Here is a 26,150-nt window from a genome sequence, read left to right on the forward strand (position 1 = left end):
TCCAGTGATGGGGAAAACCTTTTCAGCAGCACCTGAGTGCCCAAATTGGTTATGGTGCAAATCCCACCTCTGAAATATCACCTTGGGTCCCGTGACGACTTGCTCAACGACTGCAATGCTGGGCTTGTAGTTGCGGTCGTAAGTGGAGGAGACCCTCCCCCTCCCTCCCCACACACTTGTAAGTAGTACCAGGAGGGGAGGAGGCTGGCCGGAGGACTAATCTGTTCAGTAATCCTACTTGGGATTTCAACAGGGGCTGCTGGCTGTTCTCCGTGAAACCTTTTCCAGATCCAAAGGGCTGTGAATCACCGGGCAAATATTTGTCTCTCGGCACCACTGGGGCAATCGTGCTTGCTGGCCTTGAAGTCAACCAGCTCAGACCCCCCAACTGGTTGTGGGTTTCTGCTATTTCCAAACAGCCCTGGATCTGGCCAGATGGGGGCTTGCAAAACTTGGTTTCTACCCACAACCCCCCCCTCCACCCAAGGCCGATGCAGCCAACTGCAGGCAGCTAGTAAACAGAGGAGGGGTCCCCATCCCGTCCTCCAAGCAGGTTTCGGCTTTCACTGCCTTCTCCCCATCTTGGGAGGGTCCCCCTCCCCCACTTTCTCCCACTGGCAGCTGGATTGAGCCGCATCTCACAGCCCAGGCTTTGGGGGGAGGGGAGGGGAGGGAGGGGGAGCTGAGGAAGAGACACTAATCTTTTGTGCTCTCATTGTCCTCGGTTTCCCCCCCACCCCTTCTTTTCTTCTTTCTGGCTGTTGGGAAACGGCAATCTCTGCAAATAGCAATATTTTCAAGGGTGGTGCCAAGATTTGGAGCCGTTGCTAAAACTGGCTGCGAATCGCCCCTCCCCCTGGCCTGGCCCGCTTCAATGCCCCCGCTTTGAGCCTCTCGCCGACGACTGTACGAAAGCAGGGGGTTGGACTAGAAGACCTCCGAGGTCCCTTTCAAACAGAGGTGGTATTCAGCCGGTTCTGGCAGGTTCTGGAGAACCGGTAGCGGAAATTTTGAGTAGTTCGGAGAACCGGCAAATAGGCTGGCCACGCCCCCCTGCTGCCTCTCAGCTGATCTTCTTTTGCTGCCCTGAATAGGAGAACAGGGCTGGAAAGCAGGTTAGTGGGGTGGGAAGGGAATGGGGATTTTGCAGTATCCTTCCCCTGCCACGCCCACAAAGCCACACCCACCCAACAAAGCCACACCCCACCCAACAAAGCCACACCCACAGAACCAGTAGTTAAAAAAATTTGAATCCCGCCACTGCTTTCAACCCTGTTGTTACTCTGCCGTGTCCCTTGAGAGGGAGAAAAATTTACAAATGCGGAAGAACAAAATGAAAACAACTCAAATGTGAACAGGAGCGCACTTGGGCACAACTATTCCCGCCCTCTTAGGAACCTCTTAAAGTATGGGATGAGGTTGCTGGAAGTTCAAATTGGAGTGAAAACTTTGAAGGTTTTTAATTTGATTTTTTTATAAAAAAATTCTATATCTTATTCTCTTCCTAAGCAGTCTCGCCCCAAAGCAGCTGAACCCGATTCTCCGACAGGTTTAAAATGCATTGTAAAAGTGCAACAGGAAAGAAACCAGTAAGACGAATGGAAGAACTGGCCCAAAGAAATAAGAAATGGAATTGAAGTCTTTGGGTTTGAATGTGAGTTTCCAAAGCTCTGGGGCTTGCAAGAAAGCCAGTTTTTAAAGCCTGGTTAATTAGGATAGGATAGGACAGGATAGGATAGGATTGGAATTGGAATGGAATAAATAGGATAGGATAGGAAATAGAAATAGAATGGAATGGAGAATAGCATAGAATAGAATAGAATATTTTTATTTATTTATTTATTTATTTATTTATTTATTTATTTATTTATTTATTTATTTATTAAATTTTGTATGCCGCCCACTCTCAAAAGAGACTCAGGGCGGGGTAGAATAGAACAGAATAGGAATTGGAATGGAATAAATAGGATAGGATAGGATAGGATAGGATAGAACAGGGAATAGAAATAGAATGGAATGGAGAATAGAATAGAATAGGAATTGGAATTGGAATGGAATAAATAGGATAGGATAGGAAATAGAAATAGAATGGAATGGAGAATAGCATAGCATAGAATAGAATAGGAATTGGAATGGAATAAATAGGATAGGATAGGAAATAGAAAGAAGAATTGAATGGAGAATAGCATAGCATAGCATAGCATAGAATAGAATTGGAATGGAATAAATAGGATAAGATAGGATAGAATAGAATAGAATAGGGAATAGAAATAGAATCGAATGGAGAATAGAATAGAATAGGAATAGGAATTGGAATGGAATAAATAGGACAGGATAGGATAAGATAGGAAAGGAAATAGAAATAGAATTGAATGGAGAATAGAATAGAACAGAATAGAATAGAATAGAATAGAATAGAATAGAATAGAATAGAATAGAATTCTTCATTGGCCAAGTGTGATAGGCCAATACAAGGAATTTGTCTTTGGTGCATATGGTCTCAGCGTACATGAAAAATAAAAACATTGATCAAGAATCGTAAGATACAATGATAGTCAGGTTACTAAGTAAGCAATCAAATCATACTAGCAAACAAATAAAACAATATAAACCATACAGATACAAGCAACAAGGTTATAGTCATAAGTGGGGGGGGGGAGACAGGTAATAGGAAGGATGAGAAAAAGAATAGTAATACAGTCTTAGTAAATAGTTTGACAGTGTTGTGGGACTTAGTTGTTTAGCAGAGTGATGGCATTTGGGGGGGAAAACTGTCTTTGTGTCTAGTTGTTCTGATGTGCAGTGCCCTATAGCGTAGTTTTGAGGGTAGGAGTTGAAATAATTTATGTCCAGGATGCGAGGGGTCTGTAGATATTTTCCCAGCCCTCTTTTTGACTCATGCAGTTTACAGGTCCTCAACAGAAGGCAGGTTGGTAGCCATTGTTTTTCCTGCAGTTCTGATTATCCTCCGAAGTCCGTCTCTGTCTTGTTGGGTTGCAGAGCCAAACCAGACCGTTATATAGAGGTGGAAATGACAAACTCAATCACTCCTCTGCAGAACTGAATCAGCAGCTCCTCCGGCAATTTGAGCTTCCTGAGTTGGTGCAGAAAGAACATTCTTTGTTGTGCTTTTTTGATGACGTTTTTGATGTTAGGTGTCCATTTTAGGTCTTGAGATACGGTAGAACCTAGAAACTCGAAGGTCTCTAAAGCTTTTTTTACTTTTTTGGGGATAAAGTTTGGATAAAGCTTTGATAAAAGATAGGAAGCATCGGAGCTGCCTGGATTTTATGGGCAAGATTGTGCCAGGAATAAGAGCCAAATATTTTCATTTCAACTGCAGCATAAACCCAGCCCTGCCTGGCACGGAGTGGGTTCTCTCTCTTTCAAGCAGGACTGGGAAAGAAAGAAAAGTGTGTGTGTGTCTTTGTGTTGTTTGTGTTTGCGATCGCAGTGGTCTCAGAGAAGGAAGAGGCAGACGGAGGCCAGTAGATGAACGGGTTGCGTTTAATTTTTTTCCCCCTTCCTGTCCTAACCTACCATTTTTATATATTTCTGCTTCTATAACAGGATGCGGTTATATTTTGGGCTGTTTTGAAGAGAAAAAAGGACGAACCAGCCAACAAGCAGTCAACGCAGCTCACAAGTTTTTCGGCAAAATTCTAAGCGTCCCTTAATCGCTCGAAATTCCTGGTTGGGATATCGAGTCACTTCAGGACATTTCATCTGAGCCCCGAAAAAAAGAAATCCTTTTTTTTGTTGTTGTTAGGCAGCTTAAGCTGGATTGAGCTTCGAGCTGGAGTTCCATTTTGCATATTTTTCACCGTTGGAAAAAGCCTGCAGGAGATTAAAACCAACTTAGCTACGTTTCCCGGCACAAGTAAAGGATGCTGCTTCAGGTAAACTTCCCCAGAATTGCTACCTGAATTGAGTTTCACTTCAAATGGGGAACAGACATGTTCTCCAGGGAGGCCTTTGCTCAAAGTTGGGGGGTCTCAGCCGGTGGTGGGATTCAAATAATTTACCAACCAGTTCTCTGGCCTAATGACCAGCTGGGTAGGTGGGGCTCGGTGGTCATGTGATCATGTGGGCATGGCCAAGTCAATGTCACTCAGGTTGATGGGCACTTCGACTTAGTTATTACAATGGTAATAAGGGTTAACTGGAGAAGCAGTTTCTGTAAGCAGGGCAATAAAGATGAGGCTAGAAACAACACCAGAATGTTTCCTTCCTGCCTTCCTTACAGGATTAGCCCTGCAAAGTGGGAAAAAACAAAAGGAGATTTCTTCCAACAGTCGGTTCTCCGAACTGCTTAGAAAGTTACCAACCGGTTCTCCCGAAAAGGTGTGAACTGGCTGAATCCCACCACTGGTCTCAGCAAAATAAATCTGGACAGCAGGAGTGCCTCTGAGCATATCCAGAGTTCCCCGAGCCTCCCGCCTGCAAAGCTCTTCCTTGCGTTGATCCTAACCAAGGCTCAAATTTCCAGCTAAGGATCCAGAACCCCCCACAAAAAAGGCAAAACAGGTTCCCCCAGGAAGCCTTGGGATGGGAAGATGGGATCTCAGCAAAACGACTTGAGCAACAAGTGTGCCTCTGAGCATGCCTAGAGTCCCCAGAGCCTTTCATCAGCAACCAAGAGGTCACTTATCAGGCAGTGAAAGGGAAAAGGCTGCATTTCTGGTTTTCAAAAGATTCCGGGACGAAAAAGGAGACAGAAAGGAAAAAAAAACAACAAGCAGTTATTCCACACACCCCTCTCTGCTGCAGAATTCTCTGCTCCATTTCCTTCTTTCTGGAATCTTACATCTCATTTTCTTGCATTATGATTCTTGATGAATTTGTTTTTTCTTCACTGAAAGCATATGCACCAAAAGACAAACTTGTGTGTCCAATCACATTTGGCCAATAAAGAATTCTATTCTATTCTATTCTATTCCATTCCATTCCATTCCTTATTCTATTCTACTCTATTCTCTTCTCTTCTATATTCTCTTCTCTTCTTATTCCATTATTCCATTCTATTCCATTCCATTCTATTCTAGTCAAGTCTCTCTTCTCTTCTTATTCCATTATTCCATTCCATTCCATTCTATTCTCTTCTATATTCCCTTCTCTTCTTATTCCATTATTCCATTCCATTCCATTCTCTCTTCTCTTCTTATTCCATTATTCCATTCCATTCTATTCTTATTCCATTATTCCATTCTATTCTATTCTATACTATCTTCTCTTCTTATTCCATTATTCCATTCCATTCTATTCTATTCTATTCTATTCTAATCTATTCTAGTCTCGTCTCTCTTCTCTTCTTATTCCATTATTCCATTATTCCATTCCATTCTATTCTCTCTTCTCTTCTTATTCCATTATTCCATTCCATTCCATTCCATTCTATTCTATTCTATTCTATATTCTCTTCTCTTCTCTTCTTATTCCGTTATTCCATTCCATTATTCCATTCCATTCCATTCTCTTCTCTTCTATATTCTCTTCTCTTCTTATTCCATTATTCCATTCCATTCCATTCTATTCTATTCTATTCTATTCTATATTCTCTTCTCTTCTCTTCTTATTCCATTATTCCATTCCATTATTCCATTCCATTCCATTCTCTTCTCTTCTATATTCTCTTCTCTTCTTATTCCATTATTCCATTCCATTCCATTCCATTCTATTCTATTCTATTCTATATTCTCTTCTCTTCTCTTCTCTTCTTATTCCATTATTCCATTCCATTATTCCATTCCATTCTCTTCTCTTCTATATTCTCTTCTCTTCTTATTCCATTATTCCATTCCATTTCATTCTCTCTTTTCTTCTATTCTTGCACCAGGCTAACATCTGGCAACCCCTGAACTCACCCCCTTTTGCACTGTGGGGGCTGGGGGAAGAGGGAGAGGGTGAAACCCCTTCCCCATGAAGGTTTTCTGGCGAGGGTCCTCTCTGCACGCACAGCTTGGCTACGGGAAAGGAAGGGGTCACTCCCCACGTGATTTGGGAGCCCAACGGGGCCAGGAGGGAGGGGCCAGAGGGAGAGGAAGGGATGGCAGAAGGCAGAGAACAAGGGGAGGAGGAAACAAGCAGGGAAAAACAAGCCATTTCCCCACCACCACCACAAAGGTGTCTCCAGCTGGGACCAGAGATAAGGGCAGCCAGACAGCCCAGGTTGAATGGATGGATGGATGGATAAACAGGGATTGGGCAGAGAGAATAAGGAGGGATAAAAAAGAAAAGTAAGGCAGAATGAAGTCTGCAATAGTAGGAGCCGGGGGCCCATAATGCTGTTAAGATGGCCCTCCCTGTTTTAAAACCACCTGGCCTTCATCCATTAAGCAAGGATAGTGTTTATTTTCCAGATCAAAGTTTGTTGAGATAATTAGCATCCTCCTTTCAGATAGTTGGCATTTCAAAGGGAGAATATGGTGGCCTGTTGGAAATCATTCTGCCAAAACAATGCAATAATTCCAAAGCGCGTTTCCCCATCCCTTCACAGAACATCCTTCCCTAATTTTTCTCTTCCCCCACCCCCACCTCCAGTAAGTGGTGCAAAGCTTTTAGAGCAATAAAACTAGTCAAATTAGGCAGATTGCCAGGAATGGATTTCGGAAGAGAACCGAGGGTGGAATAAAGTTGGATGAAGAACGAGAAGAGAATTAGGCATGGATGTAGTCAAACAACACGCTAAGCCATGGTTTCTGTAAGCCATGGTTTCTGCAACCACCGTGGAATTGATCAAATTGGTTGAAGCCTTACAATGCAGTAAACCAGAAACTGGCCAAGTGTATTTAAGATCATGGTTTTTTGCCCCAGTTTTAAGATGGGTGTGGACTTCAGCTCCCAGAATTCCCCAGTTAGTGGGTGGACTTCAACTCCCAGAATTATCCAGCCAGTGAGCGGACGTCAACTCCCAGAACTCCCCCAGACAGTGGGTGGACGTCAACTCCCAGAACTCCCCAGCTTGTGGGTGGATTTCAACTCCCAGAATTCCCCCAGCCAGTCGGTGGACTTCAACTCCCAGAATTATCCAACCAGTGAGCGGACGTCAACTCCCAGAATTCCCCCAGCAAGTGGGTGGACGTCAACTCCCAGAACTCCCCCAGCCAGTTGGTGGACTTCAACTCCCAGAATTCCCCCAGCCAGTGGGTGGATTTCAACTCCCAGAATTCCCCCAGCCAGTCGGTGGACTTCAACTCCCAGAATTCCCCCAGCCAGTCGGTGGACTTCAACTCCCAGAATTCCCCCAGCCAGTGGGTGGATTTCAACTCCCAGAATTCCCCCAGCCAGTCGGTGGACTTCAACTCCCAGAATTCCCCCAGCCAGTCGGTGGACTTCAACTCCCAGAATTCTCCACCCATGTGCTGGCTGGGGAATTCTGGGAGTCGAAGTCCACCCATCTTAAAGTTGCCATCTTTGAAAAAACACTGGCCTAGAATAATTAAGTGAACATAGCTGTCATTAATACTAATCAACACAAACACAAACACACACACACAGAGTTTCCTTCTCTAGCTTTTAGGAGAAAACCATCCTCAGTCGAGCTAACCGTTATCTCCAGTAAGTAGACCTATTCAATGCACAGGAGCTAACACCCAAAAGAAACTTGGCATCTCTAATTCAATGCTTCCTGCTGGGATTATTTTAGGAGGCTAAGTTTGCTGGCTTGACATGATACCTAAACCTGCCCAGGATGGGTTAAGCCTGACCGGTGAACCAAGTTTCATGAGAATTAAAAATCCTGGTTGGAGGAGAGGTTGGGATCTATCTGAAGGCTTTTGCTGCGACCCAGGGGTGCAGGACCTACCTGGGGGGATCAGGTGAGGTTCCCTCCACTGTAAAGGCACCCCGCCCCGGCACTTAAAGGGGCAGCCTTTAAGCCAAGAGACCATTTCCTTGGCTACACCTGGAAAGGTGAATTGGGGGGGGGGCTACAGAATCAAGGACAGGAGGGAAGCGGGTTTATTTAGTTTTTAGTTTTTTTCCGCACCCAGCCCAAAGATCTCTGGGTGGTGTTCTGTCCCCAGTCAGGGCCAATCAGAGCCCATCCTCCTTTACCTCTTTTGCACATTGAGCAAGGCCATTCCGGAGGGGGGGGCAGGGGGGCTACACAATGAAGGACAGGAGGGAAGCGGGCTTATTTAATTTTTAGTTCCCCCCCCATCCAGCCCAAAGATCTCTGGGTGGTGTTCTGTCCCCAGTCAGGGCCAATCAGAACCCACCCTCCTTTACCTCTTTTGCACATTGAGTAAAGCCGCCTGGAAAGTGGGGTGGGTGAGATCCAGGAGGGGCAAACAGACACCACCCTCCCCCCCCCCCCGCAATGGAGCTGGATAAGGGATCCAAACCCAAGTCCCAGAATTGGGTGGGTGGGAAATATCTGAGCAACAACAGGGCAAAGTTTTGCAGCATCCGGGGACTTTCCCCCAAGACCCTGGGGGTGAGGGGGGGGCAGGACAAGGGTCCCCCTGAAACAAGGCCGGGCGCGTGGCTCGGGCCCCCCACCCTCCCACCCCTTGGCGGGCAACGCCTCGAAAACCCCAGCCTCCGATTGCTCAGCGGCTGAGGATGCTGGTCGCTGTATCCCCTCCCCAATACCCGCACCGGAGACCCCTCCTCTTTTAGCAAGGGCGTTCCAGCCAGCCCCGCCCTTGCGGAGCGCCCCCCCTCCCCAGCCCGCCCCTACCTGGCTCCTCCTCCCCCCCCCCGTCTCCCCCTACTCCGTCGTCAGCTTGCGGACCCGGGAAGGTGGGGGGGGAGAGGCGGCTGCAGCGCGCCCCCTCCCCCGTCCGAGCCCCGCCCCCGGGCGCCTCAATTGGCAGCGGCGAAGCAGCCGCGCCCCCTCCCCGCCTTATAGCCGGGTCCTGACATCACCCGCGTCTCTCTCGCTCGCTGCAGCCCGGCTTTGCGGAGCGCGGGGAGCCCCAGGCAGCCAAGCCAAGCCCGTCCGTCCATCCATCCATCCAGCCCGGCAGCGCGGTCCCTTCTTCTTCCTCCTCCTCCTCCTCCTGCAGCCGAACAAAGGAGCCGTCGGGGAGAAGGAAGGAAGGGAAGAAAGAAAAGAAGAAAGGAAGGAAGGAAGACAGAAGAAAGAAGAAAGGAAGGAGGGAAAGAAGAAAGGAAGGAAGGAAAGGAGGACAAGGAAGGAAGGAAAAGAAGGAGGGAAGGAGAGAAAGGAGGGAAAGAAACCTCGAAGAAGCCCAGCCAGCCGCCTCCGCCTCGCCATGACGGCCAACGGGACCCCCTCGCCGCCGTCGTCGGACACGCTGCCCATCCAGTTCGGGCTGATCAACTGCGGCAACCGCTACTTGACGGCCGAGGCCTTCGGCTTCAAGCTCAACGCCTCGGCGCCCAGCCTGAAGAAGAAGCAGATCTGGACGCTGGAGCAGGACGGCGACGAGTCGGGCGCGGTCTTCCTGCGGAGCCACCTGGGCCGTTACCTGGCGGCCGACAAGGACGGGCAGGTGAGCTGCGGGAGCGAGGCGCCGTCGGCCGACTGCCGCTTCCTCATCGTGGCCCACGAGGACGGGCGCTGGTCCCTGCAGTCCGAGCCCCACCGCCGCTTCTTCGGCGGCACCGAGGACCGGCTCTCGTGCTTCGCCCAGCAGGTCTCCGGCGCCGAGAAGTGGCGCGTCCACCTGGCCCTCCACCCGCAGCTCCATCTCTTCAGCCTCAGCCGCAAGCGCTACGCCCAGCTGGGCGCCGGCGGCGAGGAGCTGGCGGTGGCCCGCGACGTGCCCTGGGGGGTGGACGCCCTCATCACCCTCCTCTTCCACGAGGGCCGCTACCGGCTCCAGGCCCGCGACCACCGCCTCCTCCGCCACGACGGCCAGCTGGTGGAGCGCGCCGAGCCGGCCGCCGAGTTCACGCTCGAGTTCCGCGCGGGCAAAGTGGCCTTCCGCGACTGCCAGGGCCGCTACCTGGCGCCCTCGGGGCCCAGCGGGACCCTCAAGGCCGGCAAAGGCACCAAGGTGGGCAAGGACGAGCTCTTCCTGCTGGAGCAGAGCTGCCCCCAGGTCGTTCTACGGGCGCCCAACGAGCGCAACGTCTCCACCCGGCAAGGTAGGCGGGGGCCGGGGCTGGGGAGGGGGCGCCTGGGACGCCCGGGGGGGGGGAGAAGAGGGGGGAAGGGTCTCTGTTCATCAAGGCTGGGGAGGGGGCTTTTGGACCGGCCGGGGTGGAAAGGGGGAAGGTCTCCACTGGGTAAGGGAGGGAAAGGATCCGGCTGGGGAGGGGGTCTCTTGGCTGCCCAGGGAGGAGAGGAGTGAGGAAGGGTCTCCATTCATCAAGGGAGGGGAGGGCTGGGGAGGGGGCGCCTGGGCCGCCCAGGGGGGAGAAGAGGGGGGAAGGGTCTCCGTTCACCAAGGCTGGGGAGGGGGCTTCTGGAGAAGCCGGAGAGGAGGGGGGGCGAAGGTCTCCACTCGTAAGGGAGGGGAAGGGTCCGGCTTGTGAGGGGGTCTCTTGGCTGCCCAGGGAGGAGAGGAGTGAGGAAGGGTCTCCGTTCATCAAGGGAGGGGAGGGCTGGGGAGGGGGCGCCTGGGCCGCCGGAGAAGAGGGGGGAAGGGTCTCCGTTCATCAAGGGAGGGAAGGGCAAGGCTGGGGAGGGGGCTTCTGGAGCAGTCGGAGAGGAGGGGGGCGAAGGTCTCCACTCGTAAGGGAGGGGAAGGGTCCGGCTGGGGAGGGGGTCTCTTGGCTGCCCAGGGAGGAGAGGAGTGAGGAAAGGTCTCCATTCATCAAGGGAGGGCAAGGCTGGGGAGGGGGCTTTTGGACCGGCCAGGGTGGAGAGGAAAAGGGGGGAGGTCTCCACCCAGCTGGGGAGAGGGTGGCTTGGTCAGCCTGTGGGGGTGAAGAGAGGGGAAGGTCTCCACCCGGGACCGGCTGGGGAGGGGCTCCTGGCCCACGTGAGAGGAGGGGGGGAAAGGTCTCCACTCAGCAAGGGAGGGAATAGCTGGGATGGGGAGGGGGTCTCTTGGCTGCCCAGGCAGGAGAGGAGGGGGGAAGGGTCTCCATTCATCAAGGTGTAGGGGAGGGCAAGGCTGGGGAGGGCGGTTCCTGGCCCACCCAGCAACAAGGGGGAAGGTCTCCATCCAGCAAGATAGGGGAAGCTCCATCTGGGAGGGGGGTCTCCTTGCCCAGGGAGGAGAGGAGGGGGAAAGGTCTCCATTTGGTAAGGAAAGGAAGAGCCCAGCTGGGGAGGGGGTCTCTTGGCCAGCCTGGGGAGGAGAAGAGGGGGAAAGGTCTCCACCCAGGAGGGGAGGGGGTTCTTGGCACTCCCAGGGAGGAGAGGAGGGGGGGGTCTGCATTCATGGGGGTCTGCATTCATCAAGGTAGGGGAGAGTCCGTCTGAGGAGGGGGCTCCTGGGCTGCTTGGGGAAGAGAAGGGAGAAGGTCTCCATTCATCAGGGGAGAAAAGGGCCCTGCTGGGGAGGGGGTCTCTTGGCTGCCCAGGGAGGAGAGGAGGGGGGGGAAGGTCTCCATTCCTTAAGGTTGGGGAGGGGGTCTCCTGCCCCCCCCAGGAGGAAAGGAGTGGGCTTCCCTGAGGTCTTTGTTCCCATTCCCCACCCTCCACAATCTTTCAGTCCTCCCCCCCAGGGCTGGGGGGGGGGTCAGGGTAGGCTAAGCTTGGGGGTCTTGGCCTGACCGAGGGCTAGAGGAGTGGGACACACCCCCCCCCTCCGTGCCTCTTTGTCTCCTCCCTCCACCCACACACAGCTGGGGAAGGGGCTGTGCCAGCAGGAAGATCAAGGCTGCGGTTCTTTTGATTGGCTCCCTCCCGCTGGAGGCATCTTTCCCTGGGCAAATCATGGGGTTCCCCCTTGTATTGTGAGGGAGGGTCCTGGCTGTTGGTATGATGGGTCCCTTTCTCTCCCTACCCCTCCTCCCCGCGGGGTGGGGCTGGCTAGACTCCCCCCCCCCCAACAAGATGCTGGTGGGGCAGCAGCAAATCTGGGAAGGGGCCTATGTGTGGGTGACACAGGCTGAGCCACTGGAGGGAGGAATGAATGGGCTCCCCCCACTCCAAATTGAATCAGAAAGAAGAATGAAAAAGTCTTGCGGGCGAGGCGTCGATGGTCTCTGTGCCCCCAAAATGTTTCTGGAGGGGTTGATGGATTGGAGACACACTCCGAAGCAACCACGGAGTTTTCCCCGGAGAATGAAGAATTGGGGGGTGGGGGGTTTCCGGGGGTCCTTAGCCAGGCTGTGAGTGGACAGGAGAAGAGCTTGCTTGGAGTTTTTTTCTGGGGATGGGCCGGGATCTCTTCTCCCCCCACTCCCACTCCATCTTCTCTTTCCCCCTCCCTCCCTGCTTTCTTCCTGATCTCCCTGGGCTGGGGGTAAGGGTGGGGGGAGGCAGGGCGAGGTGGGAATGGCCTTGTGGTGGGGGCTGGGGTGGGGGGACATTGTTCACCGGGAATTCCTTTGTCTCCCTTCCTCAAAATGGTGGAGCCCGGGTATCCGGGAACAACAGGCATGTGTGTGTGTGTGTGTGTGTGTGTATGGGGAGGGGGGTGTTGAATGGACGGAGCAGCCCCCTTGTGCATCTCCCTGCAAAGTCTGCCCCCTTCCCCTTTTCACCCGCTCTGCCCTACCAAGCGGAGGAAGGAAGGAAGGGGCTGGGGAAATAATTACAAGGGTAGGGAAGACCCCTGCTTTGAAAGAGGCTGCCTGCCCCCCACACCCTCCAAGGAAGAATGAGCCAGCTGCTTCGGGAGACCCTTGCCTCCTTTCACCACTTGCTCCCCACCCCATTCCGCCATTCTCTGCCCTTCCCCCCCTCCCCACTTTCCTCTATCAAGCTCCTCCCCCTTCCTTCAGCTGCGCGGGGGGGGGTGGGGGTGGGAGAGGGGGCTGCATTGGGTGGTTTCAATCCAGACGGAGCTGTTGGGTTTTCTACCTTCCCTGCTGGGAACTGCCAAGTCTTTTAATTCCCTAATCCTAATCTTGCCGGCCTGATTGGAGAGGAGGGAGGGATGGAGGAAGAGGGGTGGGGAAGAAAGAGAGAGAGAGAGAGAGAGAGAGAGAGAGAGAGAAAGAAAGGGAGTGTGAGGCCCTTGGTGCCCTCTGCCTTCGGCTGTTTTTCTTGCCGGCGTTTCATGACCCAGTTGGGTAACACCATCAGTGTTGGTAAGGGAGTGAGGTTTGCAGAATAGTGGGGGGAGGAGGAAGAGGAGGATTGTGGGGTCCTTGGTGCTCCTTAGCATCTGCTCTTCTGAAGGTTTCTGGTGGTTTTCTTCCAGATGTTTCCTGACCCAATTAGAGAACAACATGAGTGCTACACGGGAGGGGGGCTTATGTAGAAGGAGAAAGGGAGGAAGAGGAGGAGGACTGTGAGGTCCTTGGTGCTCTCTGAGCTTGGTGGTTTTCTTTCAGACATTTCTTGACCCAACTATGTAACATCATCAGTGCTAGAAGGGAGTGGAGTTTGCAGAGAGGAGGAGGAGGAGGAGAATTTTGAAGTCTTTGGTGCTCTCTGAGCTGGGTGGTTTTCTTTCAGACATTTCTTGACCCAACTATGTGACATCATCAGTGCTAGAAGGGAGTGGAGTTTGCAGGGAGGAGGAGGGGGAAGAGAAAAGGAGGAGGAGGAGGAGGAAGAGGAGGAGGAGGAGGAGGAGGAGGAGGAGAGGAGGAGGAGGAGGAGGAGGAGGAGGAGGAGGAGGAGACGACGATGGAGACAGAGGAGACGAGGAGGATTGTGAGGTCCTTGGTGCTCTCTGAGCTTGGTGGTTTTCTTTCAGACATTTCTTGACCCAACTATGTGACATCATCAGTGCTAGAAGGGAGTGGAGTTTGCAGGGAGGAGGAGGGGGAAGAGAAAAGGAGGAGGAGGAGGAGGAAGAGGAGGAGGAGAAGAAGACGAAGACGAGGAGGATTGTGAGGTCCTTGGCTCTCTCTGAGCTTGGTAGTTTTCTTTCCGACATTTCTTGACCCAACTATGTAACATCATCACTGCTAGAAGGGAGAGGAGTTTGCAGGGAGGAGGAGGAGGAGGAGGAGGAGGAGGAGGAGGAGGAGGAGGAGGAGGAGGAGGAGGAGGAGGAGGAGGAGGAGGAGGAGAATTATGGAGTTTTTGGTGCTCTCTTAGCTTGGTAGTTTTCTTGCAAGCCTTTCATCACCCAACTAGTTAACCTCATCAGTGAAGGCAGTAGGGTTTGGGGGCAGGGAGGGAAGGAGGGAAAGGACCCCTCTGTTCCACCTTGAGTAAAGATGACAACTCCATTGCCTCCCTTCCTATTTCTCTCTCTCCACTTTTTCATTGGCCAAATCCTTTTGTCCCAAGTTCCCTCCGCCTCTCTCCCCCCTTCTCCCCATTTTGGGTTGGCCTGGGTAGCCTTGAGGCCTGGGGAAGTGGGGGGGGGGCTGGCTGGGATTGGCCTTTGGGGACCAATAAACCCCTCCGCCCCACGGCCCCTCTACTTTTTTTAAAAAAAGCCCAAAGCTTTTCATCCTGGGAAGAAGGTAAAACGGAGCAAACTTTTTTTGGAGGTTTTAAAAAAGATTTGGAAGTTTTGGAGATTTTGCATTTGCAGCTGTCTAGTTTTACTTTCTTTAAAAAAACAAAAATCTTTGGGGTCGTTTTTTCCCCCCTTTTCTTTCTTTCTTTTTTTCCTGGCAGCCTATAAAAAACCAACTGTTGCTTTCCAGGGGGTTATTATTATTATTATTTTTTTAAAAGAAACATCTCTGCAAAACCTCACCAGTTTTTCCTAAAGCTGACTCTGCAAAAGATCAAAAGGCAGTTAATTTTATAATGCAAGCCCTTCCTTCTTGCATTAAAAAAAAGAGAGGGAGGCCTCAAAACGTCTTCCGGCCACCCTCGTCCTCAACTTACGACGACAACCGAGCCCAAACTTTCCGGGGTGAAGCAAGGCATGGGTTACTTGTCCCGTTCTGTGACGCTTTTTTGCCGCACACTTGTTAAGCAAATCGGCGCCATTGTTCAGGGAATCACGCCGGGGTTAACGTGAGTTTTTAATCCCTTCTTAAGAGACCTCCCTTGCCTCCGTCGTTAAGCGGATCGCTGCGGTTGATAAGTTAGCCACCTGGTGGTTAAGTGAAGCTGCTCCCCCTCGCCCCTCTGGGGATTGTGTGACATACACACACCCGGACACGTCATAAAGAGGAAGCAGTTGATTATGTGACCGTGGGGATGTTGCAACGGCCGTTAAGTGTGAACGCTGGTCATATACGCCAGCTTTTTGGGGGTCACTGTCACTCGGAATGGTCATTAAGCGAACGGTCGTAAGTCCGGGGTTCCTTGTAAAGATGAAAATAAAACTTGTCTTTCTGGGGTCTTCCCAGTTCCTCCTGCTCTGCTCAAAATGAAAAAAAAAAACCCTGGATTATTTCTCTAAATTTCACTTCAGCAAGCGGTCAGTTCCTATAGCTCTCCTCAGAATCAGGAGGCTGTGAGTTCAATCCCAGGTAGGAGCAGGTATTTCTCTCTCTGGGCACAATGAGGATATATTTGCCGAACAAAACTCCACCCTGGCGACAGGAAGGGCATCCGGCCAATAAAAACCGGCAGCTCCATCAGATTGCCAGACTCCACCCCGATACAAGGGATTATGGGCTCATTAAAAGAAGATGGTCAGTTCCTATCTTAGTTGCCATGGGGCAATTGATTTTTTTAGGGGGGGGATATGATGGTCCCTAGTGGGGTTTTTTTTTGGGGGGGGCATCTCCTGCTTTGGAGGCCAGAGCTGTTCTGCCACAGAGCAAAAAAGCTGCTTGAGGGACGTGAATGAGGAAAAAAGGCTATGGAAGTGTGAGCCAAGAGTGCTCCTGTGCATACTCAGAGTGCGCAGAGTGGGGACTCTGCTGATGCTTGGGAAAATAACATCGGAGGCATGTCCTGGAGCCGAAATGTCTGAGCTGGGAAAAAACTGCTGTGGTGGCACTGTGGGGGAATTCCCTCCTCGGGAGGGCAGAAGGCCAGCTGGCGTGAGCCTCACAACTTCTGCATTGCTAAAATGCCCCTTTTGCACGATGCCTGGGGGTTCTCATGCGTCCCTTCACTGGTGGTTGTTGGCTAGGAAATGCAGGGGGGAGAACTGGAGAGGACTGGGCCCTAATCTGTAGAGTTCGTGGCGGGCTCAGGGGCTCAGGACAAGGAAGGAAGCGGAGCACGAGGCTCGGACACATCCGCTGGGGCAGAGAAGGTCTTGGACTAGCAACCGTGTCCACGTGAAGAGGAGTGGACTTCAACTCCCAGAATCCCCCACCCAACAGGTGTGGACTTCAACTCCCAAAATCCCACATCTGTGGACTTCAGCTCCCAGAATCTCCCACCCAACAGATGTGGACTTCAGCTCCTAAATTCCCCACCCAACAGATGTGGACTTCAGCTCCTAAATTCCCCACCCAACAGGTGTGGTCTTCAGCTCCCAGAATCCCCCACCCAATAGGTGTGGACATCAACTCCCAGAATCTCCCATCCAACAAGAGTGGACTTCAGCTCCCAGAATCCCCCACCCAATAGGTGTGGACATCAACTCCCAGAATCCCCCACCCAACAGGTGTGGACTTCAACTCCCAGAATCCCCCACCCAATAGCTGTGGACATCAACTCCCAGAATCTCCCATCCAACAGGAGTGGACTTCAACTCCCAGAATCCCCCACCCAACAGGTGTGGACTTCAACTCCCAGAATCCCCCACCCGACAGGAGTGGACTTCAGCTCCCAGAATCCCCCATCCAACAGGAGTAGACTTCAACCCCCAGAACTGCTCAACCACCATGAGTGGACTTCAAAGACACCCCAGCCAGCATTCTGGGAGTTGAAGTCCACCCATCGTAAAGATGCCAAGGTTGAGAAACACTGCCTGTCGCTCAACCTCGATCTTGACGCCTGAACTTCAACTCCCAGAATTCCCCTTTAGACAGTGGATGGGCTTCAATTTCCAGAATTCCCCAACCAACTTCCCCCCAGCCTACTTCAACTTCCAGAAATCTACCCATCTTAAATTGGCCCAGATTAGCAACCCCTACTCTAGTCTAGAAGATGTTTGGCTCTCAACCCAGCCTACCCCACAAGGGTGGCGCGGTGTGGGGAAAACAGGGAGTGCCCTGTCCCCTTTCAAAGCTCCTTGGGCTATAAATCTCTCTTTTAACTAGAGAGGATTTAATCCTTTAGTTGGACAAGAATCAGCGCTTCTGTAAGCCACAGAGCGCTCCAAAAATGCCCATTTTCTGGCCAGTGGGCTCTGCTTAACCGGAGCGGCTATTTCTAGATTGGGCCTTTGACGTCATATCTGGGCATAGTCCCCCCCTCCCTGTCCCCCTGCTTGGGGCAGAGCTGGGTTCAAGAGGATGGAAAGGAAGCCCTGGCTTTTTCAGGAAGGCAAAAAACCCCAGAAGGGGCACCATTTCTGACCGTTTTGGGGGATTGCAGATGTTCTGAGCAAAGTGGGGCATCCTTCATAATTGTGGAGAGGGGTGTGTGTGTGTGTGTGTGTGTGTGTGTGTGTGTGTGTGTGTTTGTGTCTGTGTCTGTGTGTGTGTGTGTCGTTTATGGCACCGGATTGGGAGGAGAAGGTGTGGCTGCAGGCAGAAAAGTGGGCACGCAGATGCGCCAACGCCGGGTGTGGCTCCATCCTTCGCAAGCGTCTCATCCAAGTCTCTCTCTAGAATCTGCTCATTTCCCTTCCCTTTTAACCCCCCCCCATATAAAAACCTGGTGTTTGGGGGGGGGAGTGAATTGGAAGCAGGAGAAAAGAGGGGGGGGTGGACACGTCAAGAGCAAGGAGGAGGGGGGGGCTGTGGGGCACCCATTGCCACCTTCGGAAGCAACGGGTGGGCGCGCCGGCAGTTTTATTTGCGGCTTGAAGCTGGGCTCCAATGGATTCGTCGGGGGAGGGGGGGGCTTGGAAAGGGGGAGGGGGCTGCTTCTCTCCGCCAGTGATTCAGCGCTGGCAGCAGCCGGAAGCTTTTTTTGCAAAAATATCCCCCCCCCCCTGCATTCTCCCCCCCCCATGTAATTGTCATGATGGCAGCTGTAGGTTGGTGCCGCCCACTCCCCACATTCTCAGTGCGTTTTTTTTTGCCGAGGTGGGCTGGCTTCTCCCTTCCCCCAACCAGACCTCCATCTCTCTGTCTCTCCCCCTCTCTTTCTCTCCCTCTTCCTCTCTTTCTCTCCCTCTTTCTCCCTCTCTCCCTCTTTCCCTCTCATTCTCTCTCTCTCCCTCTTTCTCTCCCTCTTTCTTTCCCTCTCTTCCTCTCCCTCTTTCTCCCTCTCTTTCTCTCCCTCTTGCTCTTTCTCTCTCTCCCTCTTTCTCTCCCACTCATTCTCTCTCTCCTTCTTTCTTTCCCTCTCTTTCTCTCCCTCTTTCTCCCTCTCTTTCTCTCCCTCTTTCTCTCCCTCTCATTCTCTCTCTCCCTCTTTCTCCCTCTCTTTCTCTCCCTCTTTCTCCTCTCTTTCTCTCCCTCTCATTCTCTCTCCCTCTTTCTCCCTCTCTTTCTCTCTCTTTCTCTCCCTCTCTTTCTCCCTCTTTCTTTCTCCCTCTCATTCTTTCTCCCTCTCATTCTCTCTCCCTCTTTCTCTCCCTCTCTCTCTCCCTCTTTCTCCCTCCCTTTCTCTCCCTCTCTTTCTCTCCCTCTCTCTGTCTCTCTGTCTGTCTCTGTCTCTCTCTCTCTCTCTCTCACACACACACACACACACACACACACACAGACACCAGCCCCCACTCCAATAGCAAATGGATTCTTAGCATTTTTGGCTTTTGTTTTGTTTTTGGCAGATGTTAAATATTTGTCCTGCTGCAAAAGGGGGAGAGAAGGGTGGGAGAACAAGGGCAGGATTGTGAGGTTAGAGAGCCCAGTGGCTGGGGGGTGGGGGCAGGGCAAGGAGGTGGGGGAAGAGGGAAAAGAGGCTCCTGTTTCAATCCTTTGTCGCTCTGGAAAGCCAGATGTGGGGTGCCATGGGGCGGCTGGTTGCGTTGGCCGGAGAGGCAGCCCTTGCAGCCATTTCTAGTTGCCTCCCTGGGTGACAGGGAAAGGGTTTGTTTTTTCTTGCCCTCCCTCCCGCCCCCCAGCAGAGGGGGAAAGGAAGAGGAACCTGGGAATTTTCCCAACTTAAACAAAAAAAAAGAGGTTTAGGTTTGCTTTGCTTGGGAGAAGAAGCTTTTAAAAAAAGAAGAAGGAAGAAAGGAGGGAAAGAGGGAAAGGAGGAAGGAAAGGAAGAAACGAAAGAGAGAGGGGAAGGAGGGAAGGAAGGAAGGAAGGAGGGAAAGGAGGAAGGAAAGGAAGAAACAAAAGGGACAGGGGAAGAAGGGAAGGAAGCAAGGAAGAAAAAGAAAGAAAAAAAAGAAAGAAAGGGAGAAGGAAAGGAGTGAGGGAAGGAAGGAAGGAAGGAAGGAAGGATTCTGGGACCTGTAGTTTCAACACATCTGCAGATGTCCAGCTGGGAAAGAATTTATTGTCTTTTTTGAATTCGTAACATATTTTGTCTTAAAAAGAGACCTCCTGGGCTGGCTTTCTCCAGTTGGAGAGAAGAATAAATTGCAGAAATGATTCTGGTTAGAAATGGTTCTTGTTCTTCTCTTTGTAGTTGGATCCTTTCCTCCCCCCCACTCCCACCCCCCAAAAACCCCAGGACCATGGTTTTCATCCGGTTCTCCTTAACGGAGAAGATGGTTGTAGGTATTCAACAGTTGTGGTACGACGGTCTCTGGGAGTGCAGATGACAAAATTTATTTCTCTGGGCTGTAATCTCCTCCTTTTCTGTACCATGAAAGGAAAAAGCAAAAAAATAAATAAATGTTCAGTTCCCAGTTTTAATGAGAGACAAATCAAGAAGACGGTAATGGGGCATTCCTCGCATTGCACAGTTGGAGTTGATTTTGTTGTTTTATTGTCCCCCAAAAGCATCACCAATAATTTTAGTTTAGCCGCCACGATGTGAAAAAGATGTGGAGACTCTAGAAAGAGTGCAGAGAAGAGCAACAAAGAGGATTAGGGGACTGGAGGCTGAAACATATGAAGAACGATTGCAGGAACTGGGTATGGCTAGTTTAATGAAAAGAAGGACCAGGGGAGACGCGATAGCAGTCTTCCAATATCTCAGGGGCTGCCCCAAAGAAGAGGGAGTCAATCTATTCTCCGAAACACCTGAGGTTAGAACAAGAAGCAATGGGTGGAAACTAAGCAAGGAGAGAAGCAACTTAGAACTAATGAGAAATTAATGAATGGAACAACAACTTGTCTCCAGAAGTTGTGAATGCTCCAACACCGGAGGTTTTTGAGAAGAGATTAGATATCCATTTGTCTGAAGTGTTGTAGGGTTTCCTGCCTAATCAGGGGGTTGGACTAGAAGACCTTCAAGGTCCCTTCCAACTCTGTTATTCTCTACTCTACTCTACATTCTATTCTATTCTATTCCATTCCTTCTTCTCTTCTCTTCTATTATACTCTATTCTATTCTCTTCTATATTCTATTCTATTCTACTCTATTCTCTTCTATTCTCTTCTATATTCTATTCTCTTCTATATTCTCTTTTCTCTTCTCTTCTATATTCTATTCTATTCTATTCTATTCTTATTCAAGTTGGCGCAGTGGTTAAAAGCAGCACTGCAGGCTACTGCTAGATCAGCAGGTCAGCGGTTCAAATCTCACCGGCTCAGGGTTGACTCAGCCTTCCATCCTTCCGAGGTGGGTAAAATGAGGACCCAGATTGTTGGGGGCAATATGCTGACTCTCTGTAAACCGCTTAGAGAGGCCTGAAAGGCCTATGAAGCGGTATATAAGTCTACTGCTATTGCTATTGCTATTATTCCATTATTCTATTCTGTTCTGTTCTATTCTATTCTACCAAATTCATTCTGGCTTAAATCAAACCCAGGATTTGAAATATAGACCACGGGCAGTGCTCGACTTACGACCTCAAGGGAGCCCAGGATTTTTGTTGCCAAGTGAAACACTTGTTCCGTTTTGTGACTTTTTCTTGCCACGGCGGTTAAGCCAATCACCGCCGCAGTTGTTTAAGTTGGTCACAAAGTTGCTAAGCGAATCCGGTTCCCCCCCCCCCGCTTGACTTTGCTTGCGAGAAGGTTGCAAAGGAGATGGCGTGATACCGCAACCGTCGTAAGTACAGGCCAGTTGCCGAGACTCTGAATTTGGGATCCCGGGGGGACCCCTGGGGACTGCTGCAACAAGTCACAAAAGGTGAAAAATGACCCCCCTTTTGGGGTGCCGTCGCAACTTTGAACAGTCATTAAGTGAGCTGTCATAAGTGGAGAACTATCTGTGCTGCAAAAAGTGGGGAAATGGATATAAGCCGCTTTTTTTCGGTACTACTGAATGAATAGTCGTTAAACAAATTATTGCGAATGGAGAACCACCTCTATCTATGCCACCCCTGGGCACGTTTAAAATACAGAATTTGGGACAGGATGAGGGGGGGGGTTTCTTTCCATCCATCCCCTTCTCTTCCCCCCCTCCCTCCTTGCCCTCCCCTCCCTTTCCCTCCCCTCCTTTTGTTCTGTGTGGTTGTCCATAATGGGGACAACATGAGATTTTTTTTCTATGTTTGAACGTACCCCCCCTGTTCTCAGCTGCGTTAAATTACTCCGGGGGTTTCTGCAGGGAACAATGCAAAACTCATTTTCAGGATTTTGGGGTCCGGGGGAGGCGGGGGGGGATGGCTCTCTTGTGTCTTCAGTAGAGTTTTTAATTCGGGCCAGGATTGGGGAGGGGGTAACCATGTGGAAGAAAGACCCCCTCTCACTCACTTCCCCCCCCCCCTAAGGCACGTACATGATGCTCGTTTGAGGTCTGCGCTCCAGCAGCAAATGAACAAAAATGGTGCAGAAGTTGCCAATGGCTGGTCAAGAGGTCTTTGTTGCCCCCACCCCACCCCAACAGGACTACGTTGCTCCTTGCCTCTCCTAATTAGTCATTGAGGGTGGAGGGAGGGTTGGCAGATGGCCAAGGTCTGTGGCACATCAGCCCCTCGTTACGAGCAAGCCCCCCTCCCCTTTAATTGGACTCAAATGGGAGAGAAGGAGAGAAGCCCTTTCAAGCATGTTCTTGGACAGGCCCTACCGGGAGGAGAATATCTGTGGCTCTCCTAAGAAATCTTGGTCCAATTTGCCAGGCCTGGCTCAGGAGTTGAGACTAATGTTCAGCAGCTGATGGTCATTCAGGGGTGGGAGAAGGAGGCACCAGGGGGTTGGGGCTAAGGGGACAAGGGAACGTCCCCTGGAATAGGGAGGCTTCCCTCCTTGAAGGCCATGGCGTTATGCGGAGGGGAGAGAATATCTGGAGCTCCGGGTGGAACTGAGGGGTCCTTGGTGCTCTCTGAACCTGGTGGTTTTCTTGCAGATGTTTCATCGCCCACCTAGGGAACCTCATCAGTGCTAGGAGAAGAGGAGGAGGAGGAGGAGGAGGAGGAGGAGGAGGAGGAGGAGGAGGAGGAGGAGGAGGAGGAGGAGGAGGAGGAGGAGGAGGAGAAGGAGAAATAGGATGATTGTGTGGTCCTTGGTGCTCTCTGAACCTGTTGGTTTTCTTGCACATGTTTCATTGCCCACCTAGGGAACATCATCAGTGCTAGGAGAAGAGGAGGAGGAGGAGGAGGAGGAGGAGGAGGAGGAGGAGGAGGAGGAGGAGGAGGAGGAGGAGGAGGAGGAGGAGGAGGAGGAGGATTGTAGGGTCCTTGGTGCTCTCTGAACTTGGTGGTTTTCTTGCAGATGTTTCATGGACCAACTAGGTAACATCAGTGCTAGGAGGAAGAGGGGTTTGAGGAGGAAGAGGAGGAGGAACTGTTGGGGGTTTGGTGCTCTCTGAACTTGGTGGTTTTCTTGCAGACATTTCATGATCCAACTAGCTAATATCAATCCCTTCCCTTCCCCCTTCTTTTCCCTCCCCTCCTTTCCTTCCCATTCCCTTTCCTTCCCCTTCCTTTCCTTTTCTTCCCCTCCTTTCCTTCCCTTCCTCTTCCTTTCCTTCCTTCCCTTTCCTTCCCTTCTTCTGCTCTATGGTGGTTGATGGTTTTCTCGCAGAAGTTTCATGACCCAACTAGGAAACATCACTAGTAACCTTCCTTCCTCCTTCCTTCCTTCCTTCCTTCCTTCCTTCCTTCCTTCCTTCCTTCCTTCCTTCCTTCCATCCATCCCTCTTTCCCTCCTCTCTCCCTCCCACCCATCTCCTTGGTGCCGTCTGAGCTTGGTGGTTTTCTCGCAAGACGTTTCATGGCCCAACTAGGAAACATCATCAGCGCGATCAAGTTTCAATAACGAAACATCTGCAAGGAAACCACCAAGCTTGGAGACCCCCGGCCACCCCCTCCACCCCAAAGTGGAGAATGGCGTTGGCCTCCAGGGGAAGGGTCAGTTCTCCATCCGACTCCAGGAAATGGCTGCTGTCTTGTCAATGCCCAGTTGCTGCCTTGGGAATCAACATCCCAGTTTGCAAAGCTAGGTTGCGTCAAGGAGAGAGAAGGGAGATGCGTCGGAGGAGAAAGAGGCATTCTGGTCCCTTGTTGTTTTCAATCTTGGGGGGGGGCGGGTTGCACACCTGCCTTTTGCTGAACGCCCACGTTTTTTGACATGAGGTGTGTTAGCTCTAACTCGCTCGTTCACTGGCAGTCCACCCACTCTTGAGATTCTGGAGGATGGTAGGTGACAGGAAAAAAAAAAAACCTAACGTGAAACAAGGTTTTCAGTTCAGCAGTTCGAATCCCTAGCGCTGTGTAACGGAGTGAGCTCCCGTGACTTGTCCCAGCTTCTGCCAACCGAGCAGTTCGAAAGCACGTAAAAAATGCAGATAGAAAAATAGGAACCACCTTCGGTGGGAAGGGAACAACATTCCGTGCGCCTTTGGCAGTGTTGAGTCATGCCGGCCACATGACCACGGAGACGTCTTCGGACAGCGCTGGCTCTTGGGCTTTGAAGCGGAGATGAGCACCGCCCTCTAGAGTCGGGAACGACTAGCACATGTGTGCGAGGGGAACCTTTACCTTTTTATAAATCATGTGGCTCTTTCCCATCGGTCCTCTCTTCCGTTCGTTATTGCAATCCAATGACTTTTAAAAAAACTATTTTCACCGTTTTCCGATTGACGTGATGCAGAGTTGCATCGATCCAGGGTTTAAGATCCTCAGGATGTCCTCCCAGATTGATCTCGATTTGATTGTGCGGAAATAAATTCTACCGGCAAAGCAGCCTGGCTGAGAATGGAACCCCTATTCTTGCAGACCAAGGTAGGGCTGTCACTGGATGGTGGGGAATGGAAGGATTTATACTCCTGTTGTGGCCCACCAGTGACCAGTGGATCTGGCAGCAGAGTCGGAGAGTGAGGAGGTTGGGGAGGAACCTGGGCCAGTCCTGGAGTCTGGGGGAGGCTCTGAGGAGGGCTCTGGGTCGGAGGCAGAGAGGGGGCCAGAGCCGTATGCCAGTTCTCAGCTGCCTTCAGAGTCGGAGATCAGAGAGGCAGAACAGCTGGAGCCTGTTCCCAGTGTGCGCATGCGCAGAGTTGCCAGACAAAGGGAGCAGCTAAAGAACAGGGGTCGACTTGGGAGTAAGGCCACAGGTGGAGGATGAATGGCCCCTCCCAGAGGAAATAAAAGAGGAGCGAAAGGGGAGTGGAGTTTGCAGGAGGCAATTAGTTCACTTAATTGGTTTGTAACTCTCGAGGCTCCTTGCCAAGTTCTGCAGGGATCGTCCTGGCAGCTCTCCAAGCCAGATAAGGTCTGTGACTGTAAATCCTCCCTTGAGAGACTTTGCTGGATGTGAAGGAGCAGAATTCACAGTCGGTGAATAAAAGGAGTTTTTGTGGGGACCAGGAGTTTGCTTCAGGCTCTCGGGAAGCCTCGGTCAGAACATGAAGCACAATAGGCTGCCATGTTTTGGGTCAAGAAATCCCTCATTTATATATATATATATATACCAGGGGTTGTGACACTAAATACATACCTATTTCCCTGGCTCAGCTGATAAGGAGGAGAACCTTGTGGCTTAGTGGTTAACACATCTGCCTAAGATGTAATACAGCACAGGTTCGAATCCCAGTAAGGGTGTGGCTAGCTGATGAAAGCTAAATAGCTTGAAATAGATCTATACTAGTCTCCCTTTATTTATTTATCAGCACAAATACAACATACATACATACATACATACATACATACATACATACATATAGGTCTCTAGTTGTTTGGGTTTTCTCCCGCGTAGAATTGGAGATGTCTTGGCGACGTTTCGACGAAGTCTCATTCGTCATCTTCAGGCTGCTTCAGACTACTTCAGGTTTGGTGGCGCAGTGGTTAAATGCAGCACTGCAGGCGACTGCTAGATCAGCAGGTCAGCGGTTCAAATCTCACCGGCTCAGGGTTGACTCAGCCTTCCATCCTTCCGAGGTGGGTAAAATGAGGACCCAGATTGTAGGGGCGATATGCTGACTCTCTGTAAACCGCTTAGAGAGGGGCTGAAAGGCCTATGAAGCGGTATATAAGTCTACTGCTATTGCTATTGCTATTGGTGTTTCCAGGAGTAGTGGAACCAACACCAAACCTGAAGTAGTCAGAAGCAGCCTGAAGATGACGAATGTGACTTTGTCGAAACGTCGCCAAGACATCTCCAATTCTACGCGGGAGAAAACCCGAACAACTAGAGACCTACATACTAACACCCGCGAAAACCTCAGAAAACATACATACATACATACATACATACATACATACATACATACATACATATATATATATATATATATCATATTGTTTTTCATTTTTATGTTTAAAAATAAAAAATAGATTGGGAAAAAAAAAGAGATTCCCTCCTTAAAAATCTGTTCCCATCCCTGGTGGTCGGAGAGCATCTGTTTTGGCCAACCTGGCCAGAGACCAATGTGGAAACTCCTGCTTTGCCCTTCAATTGATGCGTCGGGAAGGAAGGGCAGCACTGCAGACCCACCCCACCCTTTCTAACGACAAAAAAAATGATGATGAGCAGAGCGAGTTGCAAGTCCCCATCTTTTGCATCTGGGCTGTTCCCACAGCCCTTTCAGTCCCGGAGAGCAACAGGTGGCCACTTGGCCCAGGACCGGTCCAGTTAATATATATATATATATTTTGCTCGGCCATGAACCTGGGAAAAAGCACTGTGAATGGACTTATTATCCCGCAAGAGTTGTGCAGCTGGTCGGAGTTGGCACCGGTTAG

At 50.9% G+C, this 26,150-nt stretch overlaps 1 protein-coding gene across 1 annotated transcript in view; it reads left to right on the forward strand.

The window, feature by feature from the left end:
- Positions 1-9,145: 9,145 nt before the first annotated feature.
- FSCN1 (fascin actin-bundling protein 1) overlaps positions 9,146-26,150 on the forward strand; it is a 31,473-nt gene continuing 14,468 nt past the window's right edge. The window contains exon 1 of the mRNA XM_087728651.1: positions 9,146-10,059. Within this exon, the coding sequence (XP_087584777.1) occupies positions 9,222-10,059 (838 nt within the window). The 5' untranslated portion in view covers positions 9,146-9,221. The remainder of the gene's footprint in view (positions 10,060-26,150) is intronic.

Source organism: Thamnophis sirtalis, unplaced genomic scaffold (genome assembly GCF_051295495.1).
Source record: "Thamnophis sirtalis isolate CommonGarterSnake01/CBP01778 unplaced genomic scaffold, rThaSir2_p1.2 scaffold_14, whole genome shotgun sequence".
In the NCBI taxonomy this organism is placed as follows: Eukaryota; Metazoa; Chordata; class Lepidosauria; order Squamata; family Natricidae; genus Thamnophis; species Thamnophis sirtalis.